Below are 20,000 nucleotides of genomic sequence, written 5' to 3' on the forward strand. Positions count from 1 at the left end.
CCAGGTTGCCCGACGGGCAAGTGACTGTCGCCTCTCAGCAGTTATCAATTGGAATTAACATAATGTTTTTTTCTACAAGAGCAAATGTCCTCTATTATTTTTATAATGGAAAATGTACTTTTTGGGCAAGGCGAGTGCTTCTGAGACCTTAGTTGTCAACCCCTGGGGGTTTCCACTCTCCGTCCATTTATTATTATTATTATTATTAGCTGTATGGAGGCCAAGATGTTTTTTTTTTTGTTTTGTTTTTTTCATCGGCCCTGACTCACAGCTGTTTAATATGGAGATTATATTGTCGGCGTCGTTGCAGCCTGGATGCCTTGCCAGTTGGCGGAGGTTTTCGCTACGAGCGTCGTTCGTTCCGTGCCCTGATCGGCTGATCTCCTGTCGAGTGTCACCATTTCTTCTCCCTGTTTGTTGCCTGACTCTCTTTCATGTTAGAACCCAGTAAACAATCTCTTTGAATCAACGTTACGCACTTGAGCATTGTCAGTCTGCTCTCTCCAACAAGCTTTATAACTAGACACTGACTTTTATACGTCTTGCTTTCATGTTTAGAACCAGTAAACATCTCTTTGAATGACATTACGTACTTGAGTAGTGTCAGTCTACTCTCCACCAAGCTTAACCCATTTACCCCTATTGGTGTAAGTGGGTTAGCTAGCTATTTAAAAATTGCAGATCTACAAGCTCATAGCACGGCACTATGAGCTTGTAGGTCTGCTATTTTTGAAAATCGTGAAAATGTGCCTCAAATCTTTGAATATGTATTCTTTCCGAGCGAACGTTTTCAACTTAAATCTTTGCTTCTGGGGGGGGGTCCCTGGAACTACATCCTTTCAGATGGGGGTCGGCGGCGAATTACATATATTGTAATTCGATGTACTTCATGTAGTGATGATGAGTGTGTGTGTGTGTGTGTGTGTGTGCGTGCGTGTTTGTGTGCGTGTGTGTCCTCCAGAACAAGATGTTCATCTACCGGGGGAAGGAGTATGAGCGCAGGGAGGACTTTGAGGCTCGTCTCCTCACACAGTTCCCCAACGCAGAGAAGATGAAGACCACCAGCCCACCCAGCGAGGACATCCGTACCTCCCCTGGACAGTGTATCCTTCTTCACACGCAAACCAGTCAAACGGAAAATACTTTTTTTTCACTGGCAAAAACTAAACGAAAAGTAAATTAAAGCTAAGCTACTATGAGACGATGACTAAAACTGTGACTATATATATTGACGAACTTCATCCATCCATCCATCTTCAACCGCTTATCCGTAGTCGGGTCGCGGGGGCAACAGCTCCACCAGAGTGCTCCAGACTTCCATCTCCAGAGCAACATTGGTGACTTCCTCCTGGGGGATCCCGAGGCGTTCGAAGGCCAGTGAGTCGATGCAATCCCTCCATCTGCGCCTTGGTCTGCCCCCGGGGTCTCCTCCCAGTGGGACGTGCATCGAGGACCTCCCTAGGGGGACGCTCGAGAGGCATCCTAACCAGATGCCCGAACCACCTGACAACAAATAAACCAAAGAAAATACTCAAAATTACACACCCCATGAAGCCTTGAATTCGTGGAGATTTTTTTTTAAGGTCTTGTTGCATTCCTGAGCCGATAATTTGATGACTGGCGGAGATTCCTTTGATACGACTGTACCACCCAGGAGGCTCAGCCGGTCATCAAATTATTGGCTTAGGAGACTCAGCCGGTCATCAAATTATTGGCTTAGGAGACTCAGCCGGTCATCAAATTATTGGCTTAGAAATGTGACAAAAAACTAAAATAATGTGTGCAATTGATAAAAAATAAGTCAGTTTTCTTACCATGGCCACTCAGGGAAGCTCCGTAAGATTGGCTATTTTCGGCAAAGATATATAGTGTTACGCAAAAACACCATGCACCCTGATATAGAGTTAACTCCGGTTAACCAAGTCTAGTTTAAGTTGTTAAACTTGGCGATAGCAATCTTTCCAGAAGTGTGAAATGTAGCTCTTTATGAATTATTGTATTGTTTGTTTATTTCACAATCGTATGGCAGTTTAACAAAACAAAAATATGTGAATACCGGCCCGGGTGGCTGGCGTAGCCGTCTGGGCACCTTGTCTGGTGATCCAGTCTGGCAGTGTGCCGCGGGTTCCACTCCCAATCCCGACGGCCTTTACTGCGTGACACCCCCCCGGCCACCCCCCCATCTCTCTCCCCCCCATCAGCCTACTTTCATCTATCAATAAAGAGAAAAAAGGCGAAAGCCCCCAAAAAATATCTTAGAGAAATGTGTGAATATCCCAAAAAATAAAAGCATAATAATCCACCTAAACAATAATGATCTATGTTTAAGTAGTATATGTTTTGTTCTGAGTTGGCATTTTTCAAATACTCTGTATAGGAATGTGATGGATGATTTTCTGTTAACTTTCACTTCTTATTTTATGTGAAAGTTTGAGTGCTGCTTTACTTGTTAGATGTCTGGGTTCTGGCGGTTGTTTATTTCATTTATGCCTGACGTCGAAATTAAAAAAAAGTCTTCTGAAAGAATATATTTTCAAAGATTTTTCAAACAATTTTCATGAATTTTCAAAAATAGCAGACCTACAAGCTCGTAGCGCGCCACTCGGTGGCGCGCTATGAGCTTGTAGATCTGCTATTTTTCAATAGCTAAAGCATAACATAATGCTAACACCAAAAGGGGTTCCCGCCCAAAATGGGTTATTTGCCCCGAAGCGGCTCCTATATACTTTTTGGTTATCTTTCATTTCCTTGATGTTTCTGCCACAGACATCCAGTGTTTTACAGTAAAGCCCATTCTGGATCTCCCTGCCAAGTTCCAGAACAAGCCCGTCTCAGAACAAATAGTCAGGTAAGTGCGATTGTACTGTAGCAGTGGATCTAAGACGCATTATTTATGGCAAGGACCGTCAAAGTGATATTGTAATTGGCCACCCCGCATCTGAAGATGTGTTGGGAGCACCAGAACAGTGTTTTTGCAGCAAATTTAGATTTTAGTCATAGTTTTCATTTAGTCACGTTTTAGTTACCTGGCATGTCTTAGTGTTAGTCTAGTTTTAGTCAACTAAATATCATAGGATTTTAGTCTACTAAATCATATAGTTGATTTAGTCGACTAAATTGCATTTTGGCGGGCCTTGATGCCGTCGTAATGACTGTTTTTACACTTGCTGAAAATAGCCGATCTACAAGCTCACAGCGCGTCGCAGCGGCTATTTTCAGCATGCAACCAAGTGTAAAATGACTTGCACTGGATCTCTTGTCCACTAGTCCCTTCCTAAGATTTTAGTCTAGTTTTTATTTGTTTCCATTCCACTTTCATCAGTGGAAAAAGGTATAGTCGACGAACATTTTCCGTCATCGTTTTAGTCGACAAAAACAACACTGCACCAGAAGAGAAGATTAGTGTTTTGGTCAGGTTTCAAAGCGAGGTTTCCACTGGACATGCAGAGACCATTATAACTCTAAACGGAACACTTAGAGAGCATGCTGGATTGTAAGCATGTGACCCAAACCGTCTGAATCAATCCTGACTGCTTGTAAACCAAACGGCTGACCTTCCCACACTATTTTTCATTTGTGTTTTTCCACGGTATTAATCGCCTCCAGTCCCCGTTTCTGCATGGTACTAACATTTGTTTTACTTAAGTAAAAATAGCAATCCCACAATATAAATATATATCTTTCTCTGCCCCTCTCTCTCTCTTCCCCTCTCTCTCTGTCCCTCTCTCTCTCTGCCCCTCTCTTCCCCTCTCTCTCTCTCTCTCTCTGCCCCTCTCTCTCTCTCTGCCCCTCTCTTCCCCTCTCTCTCTCTCTCTCTCTGCCCCTCTCTTCCCCTCTCTCTCTCTCTCTGCCCCTCTCTCTGCCTCTCTCTTCCCCTCTCTCTCTGTCCCTCTCTCTCTCTCTCTCTTTGCCCCTCTCTTCCCCTCTCTCTCTCTCTCTCTCTCTGCCCCTCTCTCTCTCTTCCCCTCTCTCTCTGTCCCTCTCTCTCTCTCTCTTCCCCTCTCTCTGCCTCTCTCTTCCCCTCTCTCTCTGTCCCTCTCTCTCTCTCTTTGCCCCTCTCTCTGCCTCTCTCTGCCCCTCTCTCTCTCTTCCCCTCTCTCTCTGTCCCTCTCTCTCTCTCTCTCTGCCCCTCTCTCTGCCTCTCTCTTCCCCTCTCTCTCTGTCCCTCTCTCTCTCTCTCTGCCCCTCTCTCTGCCTCTCTCTTCCCCTCTCTCTCTGTCCCTCTCTCTCTCTCTCTGCCCCTCTCTCTCTCTTCCCCTCTCTCTGTCCCTCTCTCTCTCTCTCTCTTCCCCTCTCTCTCTGCCCCTCTCTCTCTTCCCCTCTCTCTGTCCCTCTCTCTCTCTCTCTTCCCCTCTCTCTGTCCCCCTCTCTCTCTCTCTGCCCCTCTCTCTGCCTCTTTCTGCCCCTCTCTCTGCCTCTCTCTTCCTCTCTCTCTGCCCCTCTCTCTCTCTTCCCCTCTCTCTGTCCCTCTCTCTCTCTGCCCCTCTCTCTGCCTCTCTCTTCCCCTCTCTCTCTGCCCCTCTCTCTCTCTTCCCCTCCCTCTGTCCCTCTCTCTCTCTCTGCCCCTCTCTCTGCCTCTCTCTTCCCCTCTCTCTCTGTCCCTCTCTCTCTCTCTCTTCCCCTCTCTCTCTCTTCCCCTCTATCTCTGTCCCTCTCTCTCTCTCTCTTCCCCTCTCTCTCTCTTCCCCTCTATCTCTGTCCCTCTCTCTCGCTCTCTGCCTCTCTCTCTGCCTCTCTCTTCCCCTCTCTCTTCCCCTCTCTCTCTGTCCCTCTCTCTCTCTCTCTTCCCCTCTCTCTGTCCCTCTCTCTCTCTCTGCCCCTCTCTCTGCCTCTCTCTTCCCCTCTCTCTTCCCCTCTCTCTCTGCCCCTCTCTCTCTCTCTCTCTCTCTCTACCCCTCTCTCTCTCTACCACTCTCTCTCTCTGCCCATCTCTCTCTCTCTGTGCACACCGCTTTTGTTTGCCCGAAACCATTTGTCGGGTGGAAACCAAGTCCAAAACCATTCCTATTTTAATCATTATTTTAAAAAAAATAGACTAGTGAAAGTAGTGAAAATCGCCGATCTACAAGCTTGGTAGATTTGGCTATTTTCACGACTTTTGTGTGACGCTCTTATGCTTGTATGACGAAGTATAAGGCGTTGGTATATGAAGAAAGTTGAAATACGGAGATGCGAGGTTTCCGCTCCGATAGCAACGAAATGTCCTCATGTCCTCTGATTCTGTGGGGTTGGGTGGAGGTCGGTGGGACGCACCGGTGGGCATAATTAGAAGGACATATTTACACATGGAAATGATTGTGGGGTTTTTTTTGTAATACCCTCGGCCCCTCCGTTGGATAGAGGCTTTGTGGCAGCGTGCTGCCGATGTTATCACCTTCCTGGCTCCCAACAGCCTGGCGGTCGCCTTGGTAAAACTGGGTCTGAGTGGAATTTGCAGCTGTGTTAACTCATCTACTGCCAAATTTATTTCGCCCCCTGTTCTCCGCTTGTCGGGCCTTATTAGTTTTTTCCTTATCTTTTCAAGTCATGCTGCACATTTTTATTTTGTATTGTTTATCTCTCCCTCGGTCTATCGCCGACACAGACACACGTGCGTGCTGTGTTCACGGGGGGGGGGGGGGGAATAATTCCATTTGAACCTTGCGTTCTTTAAGTTGTTGCCGTTTGAAAACAGAATGCCTTGATGAAAAACACATCAAAAACAATAAACACCAGAGATAAGCTATTCATGTGAAGGAAAAAAATGAACGGGGAGCGAATCGGGATGTGATTTTGCGATGGCGTCTAGTTCCGTTTCCTGTGGGAATGCAACTCTGGTGTTTTACATGAGAAGGTTTTTGCTGACGTATAAAAAAATGGAAAAACAACTTGTCCGTTGTGTCTCAAAGTGGGGTCCGGGGACCCCCCCGGGTGGTTCTTAACCCATTCAGGCCTGACGTCAAAATTAAAAAAAAATCTGAAAGATTTGAGGCACATTTTAGCGATTTTTCAAAAATAGCAGACTTACAAGTTCGTAGCGCGCCACTCGGTGGCGCGCTATGAGCTTGTAGATCTGCTATTTTTCAATAGCTAAATTATAACATAATGTTTAAAACACCAAAAGGGGTTCCCGCCCAGAATGGGTTAAGAGGGCCTCAGCGGGTCCCTGGCTAAATTATTGATTGATAGGAACTAAATTGACCCTCACAGGTCTGTAACTCTTGAGCGCACAGTACAGGTCCATTTGGTAATAAAAATGTTATATAGCGCCTTTCATGAACCCAAGGGCGCTCAAAAACGGACCGAAAACAAAGTACAACCAACAAACAACCAACCAAACGAACAAACTATTTGCCATAAGCCTGCCATAAGTATAAAATAATAATAAATAATGATTACATTGGGATCTCTATTAGGGGGCCGTGGTCTAATGAATATCAAAGTGGGGGTTCACTAGATTTGAATTTAATTCTCTCTCTCTCTCTCTCTCTCTCTCTCTCTCTCTCTCTCTCTCGTTATGTGCTGCCAGGTGTATTGCCTCGCGCTCGTCCCAACAGATAACCGTTGTATCTGGCCACAACACTAAGCCCCCTGAGGCGAGCCAAAGGATGGCCTCAGGGGGGCCTCAGGGCACAGGCCTCGCTTCCTCCAACACCAGTGATACTCCACCATTTTGTTTATTTCAAGGACCCCCCCCCCAGTACGATATGCACCCACAGACTCCCCGGAGTGTTCATTTAACTCTGACAGTGTACAAAATGGAACCAATTGGTTTCCGTTTGGTACACTCTCAGAGTTACAGACCTGTAAAGGGTCCATTTGGACTAGCCCATTTGGGCCTGACGTTGAATTAAAAAAAAATCACACCTGTGTGAACTGAGTGGTGCAAATCCCCCTCCCCCCTCTCTCTCTCTCTCTCTCTCTCATTAGCAGGCAACAGTGCAGCACTATCTCTCTCTCTCTGTTTCTGGCACAACAGCGCCACTTTTGGTACTTATTGGTACTGGTGCTCATAGTCACATAGTCACACACAAACACGGTTGTCACACACAAACACGGTTGAACACGGACATTGCTGTTCCTTGGAGTGGTTGCACCACTCAAAAAAAGTCTTCTGAAAGAATATATATTCAAAGATGTGTGCCGCATTTTCACGATCTTTCAAAAATAGCAGACCTACAAGCTCGTGGCGCGCCACGAGCTTGTAGATCTGCTTGTAGATAACGCTTGAAACACCAAAAGGGGTTCCCGCCCAGAATGGGCTAGGCTAACGGGACGCCAAAGGAAAAAGTAATTGGGGGTGGTGTGGAGTTTGCTTCAAAGCCACCTTTTATCGATCCATCCACGTCTAAAAGGATTCGGGGGGTTACATTTGAGAGGGCTCAAGTCACAGTCTCCGTACTAATTTGTGCCCTTATCATTTAACCCATTTTGGGCGGGAACCCCTTTTGGTGTTTTAAGCATTGTGTTATACTTTAGCTATTGAAAAATAGCAGATCTACAAGCTCGTAGCGCGCCACCGAGTGGCGCGCTACGAGCTTGTATGTCTGCTATTTTTGAAAAATCGTGAAAATGTGGCACAAATCTTTGAATATATATTTCAGAGCAGAACATTTTTAACTAAAATATTGGCTTCTGGGGAGGTCCCTGGAACTACATATTTTGAGATGGGGGTCCGTGGCCCAATAGAGATAATTCTGGGGGTCCTTGACATGAAAAAGGTTGAGCACCACTGACATAGAAACATGGGTTTTTCAGAAAAACGTTAGGATTTAGAAGCCTTTTTTTTAATCGACCTCAGTCCAAAATGGGTTAATTCAATAAATACCCATGCCGAGGGGCTTGGGACGGGCGCCAGGCAGAATGGGGGGCCCGCCGAGGGGGGGGGGGGGGGAATAGACAGATACTTTATTTGTCTCCGCGGTGGAAATTGGTTTTGCGGCGGCAATCGGCGAGACATTTCATCACAAACATTTTTCATGTTGTGATGAAATGCCAGTGAAGGGTGTGTGTGTGCAACCAGGGTGTCTCAGGGCTTTAACCCATTTTGGGCGGGAACCCCTTTTGGTGTTTTAACTAAACATTATGTTATACTTTAGCTATTGAAAAATAGCAGATCTACAAGCTCATAGCGCGCCACCGAGTGGCGCGCTACGAGCTTGTAGGTCTGCTATTTTTGTAGGTCTGCTATTTTTTGAAAAATCGTGAAAATGTGGCGCAAATCCTGACAGAAAACTGTCAGGATTTAGAAGACATTTTATAAATTTCGACGTCAGGCCTAAATGGGTTAAGAACCCTCCCCTCCGTCGCTGGAGCCTGAATGCCACACACGCACAGGGCTGGGTTACTTTTCTTTTACGGTGCGGACGTATAACTTTTTATTTTCCCAGTAGTCATCAAAACGGAATTGATGCCTTTCATCTGCGGAACATTAACAATCACAGATGTTCAAAGTAATGCGGGACTATTTGAACATGCACCTAACCCCCCCCCCACCCCCCCACCCCCCCCCCCCCCACCCTACCACCTCTAAACGCACACACACGCACACACACACCAAAATAATTGTAATAAATGAGCCAGCGCTTTGAAACGGCACAAACATTCTTTTTGATGTTTTATTCATGTCGCTTTTTTAGCACTAAAGTGAAACTGTGCTCAGTCAACCGTATGGCATGTTTCTATAGGAAAAGGAGAAATGCTGCATGATGTTGTATTAGAATAATTGTACTCTGGAGAGGCCTCTCTCTCTCTCTCTCTCTCTCTCTCTCTCTCTCTCTCTCTCTCTCTCTCTCTCTCTCTCTCCCTCTCTCTCTCTCTCCCTCTCTCTCTCTCTCTCTCTCTCGACGTGAACGTGCATCTGTGAGAGGAAAAGGTAGATTTTCTTACCTGGGGTTCACAGCCTATGCTTTACAGTATCTACTTTATATACAGCAGGGGTGCAGGGCAACTGGCGGCCCGGGGGCCACATTCACTTAATGCGGCCCGCATGTTAATCTCAGAATACTGATATAGTATTGATTTCAGCTGTTACAATTCCAAACCCGCTTTGATGACTTCATGACTAGTCTTAAATGACTAGTACTTAATGACTAATATTAAAATGTTATTGTCTTTTTGTGTCCAATTTAGTTATGTTAACAGTTCATAAAGTCAACATAACTATAACTAAAATTACTAAATGCATTTGAAATTCAATAAAAAGGTTACTTTTCAGGATTCCAATAAAAAAATAGCAAACAAATATTCAGGGTTTCAATTCAAATATAGCAAAAAATAGCTGATCTACAAGCTCAGAAAGGCGCATTGCGACGCGCTTTGAGCTTGTAAATCGGCTATTTTTGCTACGACAGTAATATGCAATGTGGCCCCTCTGGAGTGAGTGTGGAAATATATTGGCCCTCACCATCGTCAAAGTTGCCCACCACTGATATACAGTATATTCTTTGCCGAATATACTTTGGACGTGCGGCACGGTGTCGCACATCTAAAGTATATTTGATAAAGTATATATCGTTGCGGTCGGGCAGAAACCTCTTACCTCCATCATTTCGTATCTTTTTTGTGTTCATCCATAAATGAACGCCCTTGCTTGATCATTCTACAGAGTCACACAACAAGTATATAAAGTCACAGATCCAAAATCTGGAGCATGTAGATCTGCTGCTTTTGTTGTATTTGAATTTTGAATCCTGAAAAGTAACAGCTTTGGACAGGTTTCCACCCGACAGAGACCATATCAAGCAACCCATTTAGACCTGAGGTTGATAATACAAATGTCTTCTAAATCCTGACAGTTTTCTGAAAAACCCATGTTTCTATGACAGTCGTTCTCATACATTTTCATGTCAAGGACCCCCAGAATTATATGTATTTGGCCACCGAGCCCCATCTGAAAATATGTTGTTCCAGGGACCCCCAAGAAGCAAAGATTTGAGTTAAAAATGAACGCTCTGAAAGAATATACATTCAATTTGTGCCACATTTTCACGATTTTTCAAAAATAGCAGATCTACAAGCTCGTAGCGCGCCACTCGGTGGCGCGCTATGAGCTTGTAGATCTGCTATTTTTGAATAGCTAAATTATAACATAATGTTTAAAACACCAAAAGGGGTTCCCGCCCAAAATGGGTTAATATTAAGCATCTCTGTGGATGTTAGCAGCGTTGATGGACAAAGTACTCAGCCCCACTGTTGTTTTCGTCGAGTGATACTATGACGGAAATTGTTCGTCGACTACCTTTTTTCACTGACAAAAACTACATAGCAACTAACTAAAAACTAAGCCATGATGACTTAATATACTGTCGATTTTGTCAACAAATAAAAACTAAACTAAAATCCAGTATAAATCATTTTACAATTGGTTGCATGGTCGCAGCGTGACGCGTTGTGAGCTTGTAGATCGGCTATTTTCAGCAAGTGTAAAAACAACCATTACGACGGCATCAAGGACCGCCAAAATACATTGTAGTCGACTAAATCAACTGTAGATTTAGTCGACTAAAATGTGACTGAAACTAAATGAAAACTATTCAAGAGACTAAAGTAGAAATGTGCTGCCAAAAACAACACTGCTCAGCCCCAGTACTTGGGGGTGAGATAAATGATTGTCTTATTTTTAACACCCTTCATAGAATAGAGGTGTTATGGCAGGGTGCTGATGTGTTATCGCCACTCGACTCCCAACGGTTGATTCGGTGACTTGGGGTCTGATTGTAATTTTGCAGCTGTGTTTTAAGAGGGTGGATTAGACCCCGGGGAACCCCTAGGCGGGGGTTCTTGAGGAGGGTTCCAGGGGGTCCGCAGCTAAATGATTGTCTGATAGGAAGTAAAATGACCTTTAACCCATTCTGGGCGGGAACCCCTTTTGGTGTTTTAAGCATTATGTTATACTTTAGCTATCGGATAATAGCAGATCATACATACAAGCTCATGAGCTTGTAGATCTGCTATTTTTGAAAAATCGTGAAAATGTGGCGCAAATCTTTGAATATATATTCTTTCAGAGCGAACGTTTCAACGTTTCACAAATCTTTGCTTCTGTCGGGGTCCCTGGAACAACATATTTTCAGATGGGTGTCGGCGGCCAAATACAGATAATTCTGGGGGTCCTTGAAGTGAAAAAGGTTGAGCACCACTGACATAGAAACATGTGTTTTTCAGAAAACCATGTCATGATTTAAAAGACATTTTTTGAATCTGGTCTCAGGTCTAAATGGGTTAACCCATTTTGGGCGGGAACCCCTTTTGGTGTTAGCATTATGTTATGCTTTAGCTATTGAAAAATAGCAGATCTACAAGCTCATAGCGCGCCACCAAGTGGCGCGCTACGAGCTTGTAGGTCTGCTATTTTTGAAAAATCGAAGAACGACTGACATAGAAACATGGCTTTTTCAGAAAACTGTCAGGATGTAGAAGACATTTTTTGAATCTGGTCTCAGGTCTAAATGGGTTAAAGGTCTGCAACTCTGAGTGTGTACTACAGTAGTGCTCAAGTATAAATCATCTCGTTTCAAGCGTGTTCATCTGCTACTCGTGTATGGCTGTGGTATGATCGAGTGGGGCTTTGATTTCCCCCAAAAAAAAACCTACAAATAGTTAGAATAAGGAGATGCGAGGTTTCTGGCCCGACAGCAAACTAGTACTTTGTTACTATCCACCGGTGTACATAAAGTGTGACTGCTCTGTGCGCTGGGCAGACCAGCTGCTCCCCACAGCCCGTAGAACCAGCCCAGCAGTCATCACTCCTGCATTGTGAGAAGTCCATTAACCTGCCGCAGCCAGGGTTCATCTTCTCCATTGATGGCTCCCTGTGTCATTTGCACGCACGTGCATGTGTGCGCGCGTGTGTCTGCGCGTGTGCGCGTGCTGCGGTTTTCACTAGCGGCGCCTAGGCTGAGAGTGTCTCCTTCGGCTCTGGCGTGCGCCCGCCGTGCCCCTGTGGAGAGTGCATTTTGTTCGCTGTCGATCAGAAACCTTGTATGTCCAAAACCGTTCGAAGAGGTAGTGCCGTGACTTTTTTTCCCCTCCCTGCAACATGATCGTCAGGTGCAATATGATTGTACACCACACCAGTTCATGTTTTTTTCTGCCAAGGGGCGACTTCGGACGAGATAAATGACGAGCGGGCGAGATAAGGGTTTATACTAGTGTTCAATAATGAATTTTACCGGGTCCCGGTCCCGGTCTTTCCGCGTCCGGGACATCATCGGTTATTTTCCGTCCACTGGTCCCTGGCTATCCAAAAATCACACCCGTGTGAAATGAGGGGTGCTGTTATCATCTTTTATGACGTAATTATCAGACAAAACAAACATTAAACTCTGTCCATTTCAATGGCGTTTTAATGATTTGTTTAAGGAAAAACAAACCTTAAACATGTACTGGTATATAGGCGCCCCTCAAAAAATGGTATATGTATAGGCGCCCCTCAAAAAATGGTATATGTATAGGCGCCCCTCAAAAAACGCTTTGAATTGGAATTGAGCTCGGATTGAGTTGATCATACAAAACATCCATGTTTTTGGAGGTCAATAAAAAAAATGTGGCGACCGCGCTGGACTGCTTCAGCTGTCGTGGTCGCTGACCATGCATCTACGGTGCACCCCTGAAATGCTTCCGTGTGTGTGCCAGTGCCAGTGTGTCCATTTTGGTGGTTCCGCTTCTTAAAGAGGCCGTGCAGGCTGTAAACCATAACCACTAGATGGTGCTGCTGCGGCACTGATTTGAGTTGAGTACCTGGTTTACAGGTGGGTGTTGATCCACCTGACCTGAAGCCGCACCCACAGCTGTTGCTGTATGATAAAGGTGTAGTGGGTCAGGGGGGAGGGGATGATGTTGTGATGTCACTATATCACTGTCATTTCGATTGGGCCTTCTGACCTGGGCCTCGATTGGGCCTTTTGAGAAACCAAAGCATACACATGTAGGGAAGACATATTTAAATATTCCAACCACACCTGGGTGTCTAATGTTAACTCCATAGACGCATACAAAACAGAAAAATCACGGCACTCCATCTTTAACTTTTCTGGGAAATGGAAAAGAACATTCTGTGTTCCAATAGAGTACTGAAGTCCTGACATCACTCCCACTACCCCTGGGTCCCGGTGGTATTTTTCTGTATAGGATTTCGCATATAGGGAAATCTTAGATTGCCTCGTATAAGAACTGTTACACAACATTTCACCTGACACGAATTAGTCGGGTATGTACATTGTGTGTCTGTGTTTGGAGAAGACTTTTTTTTCTCTTCTTTTTATTATTTTTTAAATTATTTCTTAGTCCAAACTGTTACTTTTCAGGATTCAAATTCATAAAAATATCAAAAAGTAGCAGATCAACAAGCTCAAAAGGCGCCGCTTCGTGCTTCAAGCCTGTGGATCTGTTAAATTAACTTGTTCATTATTTTGTGTGTGTGACGCTGTAGTATGATCAAGTAGGCCATAAATTTACAGAAAAAAATAACACCTACAGTTAAGAATATGGAGATAGGAGGTTTCTAGCCCGACAACAACAATGCATATGATAATAAATAAAAAGGTTTCCGCCCCAGTGGCGGCCATTTATTTCAACATGCAGATGAGCCTATTTCTGTAGGCGAGCGAGCGCGTCAGGAGGAAGCTAACATGTTAACCCATTCTGGGCGGGAACCCCTTTTGGTGTTAGCATTATGTTATGCTTTAGCTATTTAAAAATAGCAGATCTACAAGCTCATAGCGCGCCACCGAGTGGCGCGCTACGAGCTTGTAGGTCTGCTATTTTTGAAAAAAATCGAAGAACCACTGACATAGAAACATAGCTTTTTCAGAAAACTGTCAGGATGTAGAAGACATTTTTAGAATCTGATCTCAGGTCAAAATTAGTTAAATGCCAGCGCTCCCGCTCGGGGGGGGGGGGGGGGGGGGGGGCTGTCTCAGGGAGCGCCGTGTCCTGTGTGTGACCTCGCAGCCAGGCAATCAACCTTTGAATCAAGCCTGCAGATTGCCCATAACACTGTTAACCCATTCTGTGCGGGAACCCATTTTGGTGTTTTAAAGCATTGTTATACTTTAGCTATTGAGAAATAGCAGATCTACAAGCTCATAGCGCGGCACCAAGTGCCGCGCTATGAGCTTGTAGATCTGCTATTTTGGAAAAATCGTGAAAATGTGGCGCAAATCATTGCATATATATTATTACAGAGTGAACATTTTAACTCAAATCTTTGCTTCTGGGGAGGTCCCTGCTGGAACAACATATTTTCAGATTGGAGTCAATTACATATAATTCTGGGGGAAAAAGTTTGAGAACCACTGACATGGAAACATGGGTTTTTCAGAAAACTGTCAGGATTTAGAAGACATTTGTAGAATCGTCCTCAGGTCAAAATGGGTTAATTTACTCTCTTCTCTGTCTCTCTCTCTCTCTCTCCCCATCCATGCAGCTTCTACACGGTAAATGAAGTCCATAAGTTCCAGTACTCCAGGCCCGTGCGGAAGGGAGAGAAGGACCCGGACAATGAGTTTGCGGTAACTGACTTAGATTCTGCGTAATACAGAGTGGTTCTCACACAATTTCATGTCAAGGAAACCCCAAATTGGAATTCATTTCTCGCCCGCAGCAGACCAGGCCATCTGAAAATATCTTTATTAGATATATTTGGGTTGGGCAATTTGGGTTCTTAAAAAAAAAATTCCAGTCTTTCACAATCTTTTGACTATAGCACATATGCAAGCTCACAACGTATCGCAATGCCTCATTGAATTTTCAATGGGCTCTAGCTAGCCTATATTATTATGGAACACATGGACAGATTTCCAAGCGGATTCTTTTTCCGCGATCGATCGCGCATTATAAACAATCCGGTGTGCAATCGTAGTGAAGATGAATATTCTGTGACTACTGAAAAGGTTGGGGGGGGAAAGCCGGGCAAGGGGAGGGGGGTGAGGGAGGGCTGGCAGTCAAAGTCAACGAGTTAATGCATGAGAACTGCAGGGTTTTCAGTAATGCAGTACCTTGTTTCTAGTGATGAGTCATTGCCGCTAGGTTCAGCACCATGGATAGCTCAGGTCAGGCTGTGTTCAGAACCATGGATAGCTCAGGTCAGGATGTGTTCAGCACCATGGATAGCTCAGGTCAGGCTGTGTTCAGAACCATGGATAGCTCAGGTTAGGATGTGTTCAGCACCATGGATAGCTCAGGTTAGGATGTGTTCAGAACCATGGATAGCTCAGGTTAGGATGTGTTCAGAACCATGGATAGCTCAGGTCAGGCTGTGTTCAGAACCATGGATAGCTCAGGTCAGGATGTGTTCAGCACCATGGATAGCTCAGGTCAGGATGTGTTCAGCACCATGGATAGCTCAGGTCAGGATGTGTTCAGCACCATGGATAGCTCAGGTCAGGCTGTCTATTACAGTGACTAGACAAAAGCGGCGTTTGGCCCCATCCTACGTGAAGGCCCCTCCCACTGGCCATATAGCAGATCCTACAAGCTCACTGCTCACATTGAGCTTGAAGATCGGCTATTTTAACAATTTGTTAATATATTGTTTTCAAATGATTGTAAAGAAAAGGAAAGGTTCTTGGAACATTATTTCGGGACATTTCCAGCGGCGAGAGCTTTGCGAATTGCCTATAGAGGGTATGCGCATGCTTAAAGTGAATGGCACATCGAGTGGCAAATCGAGTGGCAAAGCAACATGCAAAGTGAGTCTAACATTGTTTAACGTTGTTTAATGCAATCAGGTTGGACTTTTCTGTTTCGATGTATGGGCTGTAAAGGCCAGAAAGTCGTTTTTTGCCACTCAGTAGGCATTCCTGCATAATTCCGGGTTTGATGATGATGTCACGCGCATACCCTCTATTTGTGGAACAACCAATGTAGACAATAGGGCCTGAGTGTTCAACTTGAGAATGACCCGGTCACGTCCAATCAACCTTTGTCGCTCTCAACATGAGACTTAACGAGCCAAATCAGCCTTTTCTTTGCATTGAGAACAGAGGCGCTTGTACAGAGCATGATTACTCTTTTTTTTCCCTCTCTTCGGCACTCGCACGCACGCACGCACGCACGCACGCACGCACGCACGCACGCACGCACGCACGCACGCACGCACGCACGCACGCACGATTGATTGATTGAATATTAGACAGAAATGCAAAACAGCATAAAATCCAATATGACCCATTCTGGGCGGGAACCCCTTTTGGTGTTAGCATTATGATATGCTTTAGCTATTGAAAAATAGCAGATCTACAAGCTCATAGCGCGCCACCGAGTGGCATAGAAACATTGCTTTTTCAGAAAACTGTCAGGATGTAGAAGACATTTTTAGAATCTGATCTCAGGTCAAAAGGGGTTAATCAGTAGAGTAGAAAGGGGGTGGATGTGTAGGCAGTGGGAGAGATGAGTTTACCTCCCCCTTTCAACTCCTGACAGGTGGATTTCCAGGGGTGTTTTGAAAAGAAGCCAGTGATCCACATTTCTTTGAAGGCATGGTGTCTCAGGGTATTCCACACTTCGGTGGCATGCAGTTCTGTTTCCTAACTGTAACATTGGCCCTGAAACCAAATCTTTAACCATGAAACAAACATTTGTCTTGTTGTCCAGTAAGATGGTCGTTCTGCTGTACTTATAGGAACATCTGGCCCTCATGCGTGTAGTTTATAAGCTAACACACACATACACACATACCCACACGCACGCACGTGCGTATGTGCCTGTCTGAGCATGACCTATTGACCCTGCAGCTGATGCTGATTCGGGGGGGCCTGGAACAACATATCTTCAGATTGGGGTCGGAGGCCAAATACATATAATTCTGGGGGTCCTTGACATGAAATAGTTTGAGAACGACTGACACTAGAAACATGGGATTATCTGAAAACTGTCATGATTTAGAAGACATTTGTAGAATCGAACTTAGGTCTAAATGGATTAAGATAAAGATGCAGTGATGATTTGAGCAGATTTGAACAGTACAGTACAGTACAGTACAGTACAGTACAGTACAGTACAGTACAGTACAGTACAGTACAGTACAGTACAGTACAGTACAGTACAGTGTGGGGGAGTCCCTCTCATTTGAGCTGTTTTTCAGCCACAGCGTTAATGAGCTGCCATCCGTCCGTCCAGTGAACAAGGGAGTGAGGGACAATTACTGGTCATCCACACACACACACACACACACACACACACACACACAGAACAGAGGACCCCCCTCCTATATCGCCGCTTCCGCGTGGAAACCTTGTATGTCCGAAAACTGCCCCTTTTTATCGTCACCATTTGAAAAACATTTGAAAATGGTGAAACTACACAATCGAACTTGTGCTTGTAGTAGTGCTGTTTTTCACTACTGTTGTGCCACACTCGTGTATGATGAAGTTTAGGGCATTAGTTTATGGAAATAATAAAGGAAATGCATACAAGTTAAAAAGTTACGAGGTTTCTATGCCTGACAAGCGACAATACACTCCACCTCCCCCACTGGCCTGCCTGCCTTCCTTTGATGTGCTGTTAATCCATGAAGACCTGAGACCAGATTCTACAAAATGTCTTCTAAATACTGAGTTAAAAAAAAGGGGAAAAAAAAGAAATGTTTGTCAGTGGTTCTCAAACCTTTTCATGTCAAGGACCCCCAGAATTATCTATATTCAATATGTTGTTCCAGGGACAAGCATATATTCATTCACTCTGAAAGAATATTTATTGAAAGATTTGCGCCACATTTTCACGATTTTTCAAAGATAGCAGATCTACAAGCTGGTAGCGTGGCACTCGGTGCCGCGCTATGAGCTTGTAGATCTGCTATCTACGGGTTTTTCTACGGGTAAAGCATAACATAATGCTTTTAAAAACACCAAAAGGGGTTCCCGCCCTGAATGGGCTAATAGTGAATGGCCATGGCTTCACCTCTCCCTCTCTCCTTTACGTCCTGAAGCTCATTAAAAAGTAATGTGTGGAAGCAAGCTGATGGCGCTTTCTTTTTCTAAGACTAAGATTGTTCTTATTGTTTTCTTTTCCATTTTCTTCTTCCCATATTACGTAACGTTTATAGCGTTGATGAATGCACCTGGTATAACAAACAAGCTGATTTTTAGGATAATAAAATACTTGGAATGCTCTCCCCAAACATATCCGAGATGCCCCCTCACTTCCTACCTTCAAATCTGCACTGAAAACCCACCTGTTCAGAATCGCATTTCCAAGCTGATTAATTGTTTTTTTTCTAATAAAGTTGTCCTTTTCTTGTCCCCCCCCCCCCCCCCCCCTTTGAGTGACATGAAAAGCGCTATATAATATATATATATATATTTAAGTCCCAGATATTATTATTATTATTACTTATATAATCATAATGATCATAATAATAATAATTGGTCCTTAAATAAAGTAACTGCAGTGGGAGGTGTGACATAACACACGTTTTTGACAGGGCTGTTCCCCCCCCCCCCACCCCACATCTGCTTCTTGAAAAGTTTAACAACATACAACACAGTGACCCGTGTTTTAATTAGTATCTCTTCTTCAACTAAGCTAAGTTTTGTACAAAATAAATGAAATTTGAACATAGTTTGTAATACCTTGTTTCAATGGTGGGCAAACCATGTCTTTAGGATCGACAGGTCGATCGCGGAGCAATGTGAAAACCAGTGGTTGATACTAAGTACATTTACTTAACCCATTTTGGGCGGGAACCCCTTTTGGTGTTTTAAACATTATGTTATAATTTAGCTATTGAAAAATAGCAGCTCTACAAGCTCATAGCGCGCCACCGAGTGGCGCGCTACGAGCTTGTAGGTCTGCTATTTTTGAAAATTCGTGAAAATATTTATTTCAGAAAACTGGAGGATTTATAAGATTTTTTTTAAATGTCGAGGTCAGCACGGAGGCCGGCAGAAGCGTTGAAAGCCTAGATTAACTTTAGTCTGGCCACCCGCCAGAAGCGTAGGCTACGTTTTCTAGGCTTTTATATTCTTTAATCCATGTTAGTATCACAGTGTAAAGTGTGATAGTGGCCGCTGCCATTCTGAAGATGCGCGCGCATCCACTTGCACTCTATGTGCTGCTTTCAATGGCCTGTATCTCCAAATCGGCGCAATGATTGTCGTTTCTGGTGAAAACAAGCAGGCGCTGTGATGCTCGCGGTCGGGGTTTTTCTGCACCGAGCGAGAGAAAAAAAAACGGTCAAGACACCACACACAGCATTACGTCATCGTAACATCCGGTTACGGATATTTGGCTCTTCAAAATAAGAGTTGAAAGGGCCGACAGCAGGCGCTGTGATGCTCGCGGTCGGGTTTTTTCTGCACCGAGCGAGAGAACAACAACCGGTCAAGACACCACACACACAGCATTACGTCATCGTAACATCCGGTTACGGATATTTGGCTCTTCAAAATAAGGGTTGAAAGGGGAAAAACCTTGGCAATGCGCGATAAATAGATGAATTAATCCTGGTGTGCACTGTGCAGTACTTAAGTAAAATTTCGAGGTATTTGTACTTTACTTGAGTATTTCCAATTTCCAATACTTCCTTCCTACTCCACTACACCTCAGATCCAAATATTGTACTTTTACTCCACTACATTTATTTGACAACTTTAGTTACCAATTACTTATACTGATTATTATTACAAAACATACATTAGTATTCTAACGGACAGGAGATGCAGGTTTACATACAGGGTCTGATGAGGTCAGATCAACATATGGAATGTCAGAAGAGGAAGGACGGGTGGGGGGAGGATCAACTTAGTGTAGTGTCACAAAACTGTTGGGGATTTAGAAGACATTTTGTAGAATCGGCGTCAGTTCTTAATGAAGGGAGTTAAATGGAACCGGCAGCTCTATAGTTCCCACGCAGTGCCAACTGTCACACTACAGGGTGACATTACAGTTATGTGTCTCTGCAGCAACAGGTGTGAAATTGGATTTCTTTAATTATCTTTCTGTTGGGCTGATTTCATCTTTTAGTTCCAGTAAAAGTACCTGCTGGGATTATTTATTTATTTTCAGGATAACAGCCCCCA

The 20,000-nt window shown here is 44.3% G+C and overlaps 1 protein-coding gene across 1 annotated transcript in view; it reads left to right on the top strand.

Moving 5' to 3' along the window:
- dock1 (dedicator of cytokinesis 1) overlaps positions 1-20,000 on the top strand; it is a gene marked incomplete at its 5' end in the record, with an annotated part of 409,371 nt that overhangs the window by 342,488 nt on the left and 46,883 nt on the right. Inside the window, 3 exons of the mRNA XM_079492379.1 lie at positions 962-1,103; positions 2,767-2,848; positions 14,408-14,492. Coding sequence (XP_079348505.1) covers positions 962-1,103; positions 2,767-2,848; positions 14,408-14,492 — 309 coding nt within the window. The remainder of the gene's footprint in view (positions 1-961; positions 1,104-2,766; positions 2,849-14,407; positions 14,493-20,000) is intronic.

The sequence above is a fragment of the Electrona antarctica genome (assembly GCF_951216825.1).
Source record: "Electrona antarctica genome assembly, chromosome: 22".
NCBI classification, from domain to species: Eukaryota; Metazoa; Chordata; class Actinopteri; order Myctophiformes; family Myctophidae; genus Electrona; species Electrona antarctica.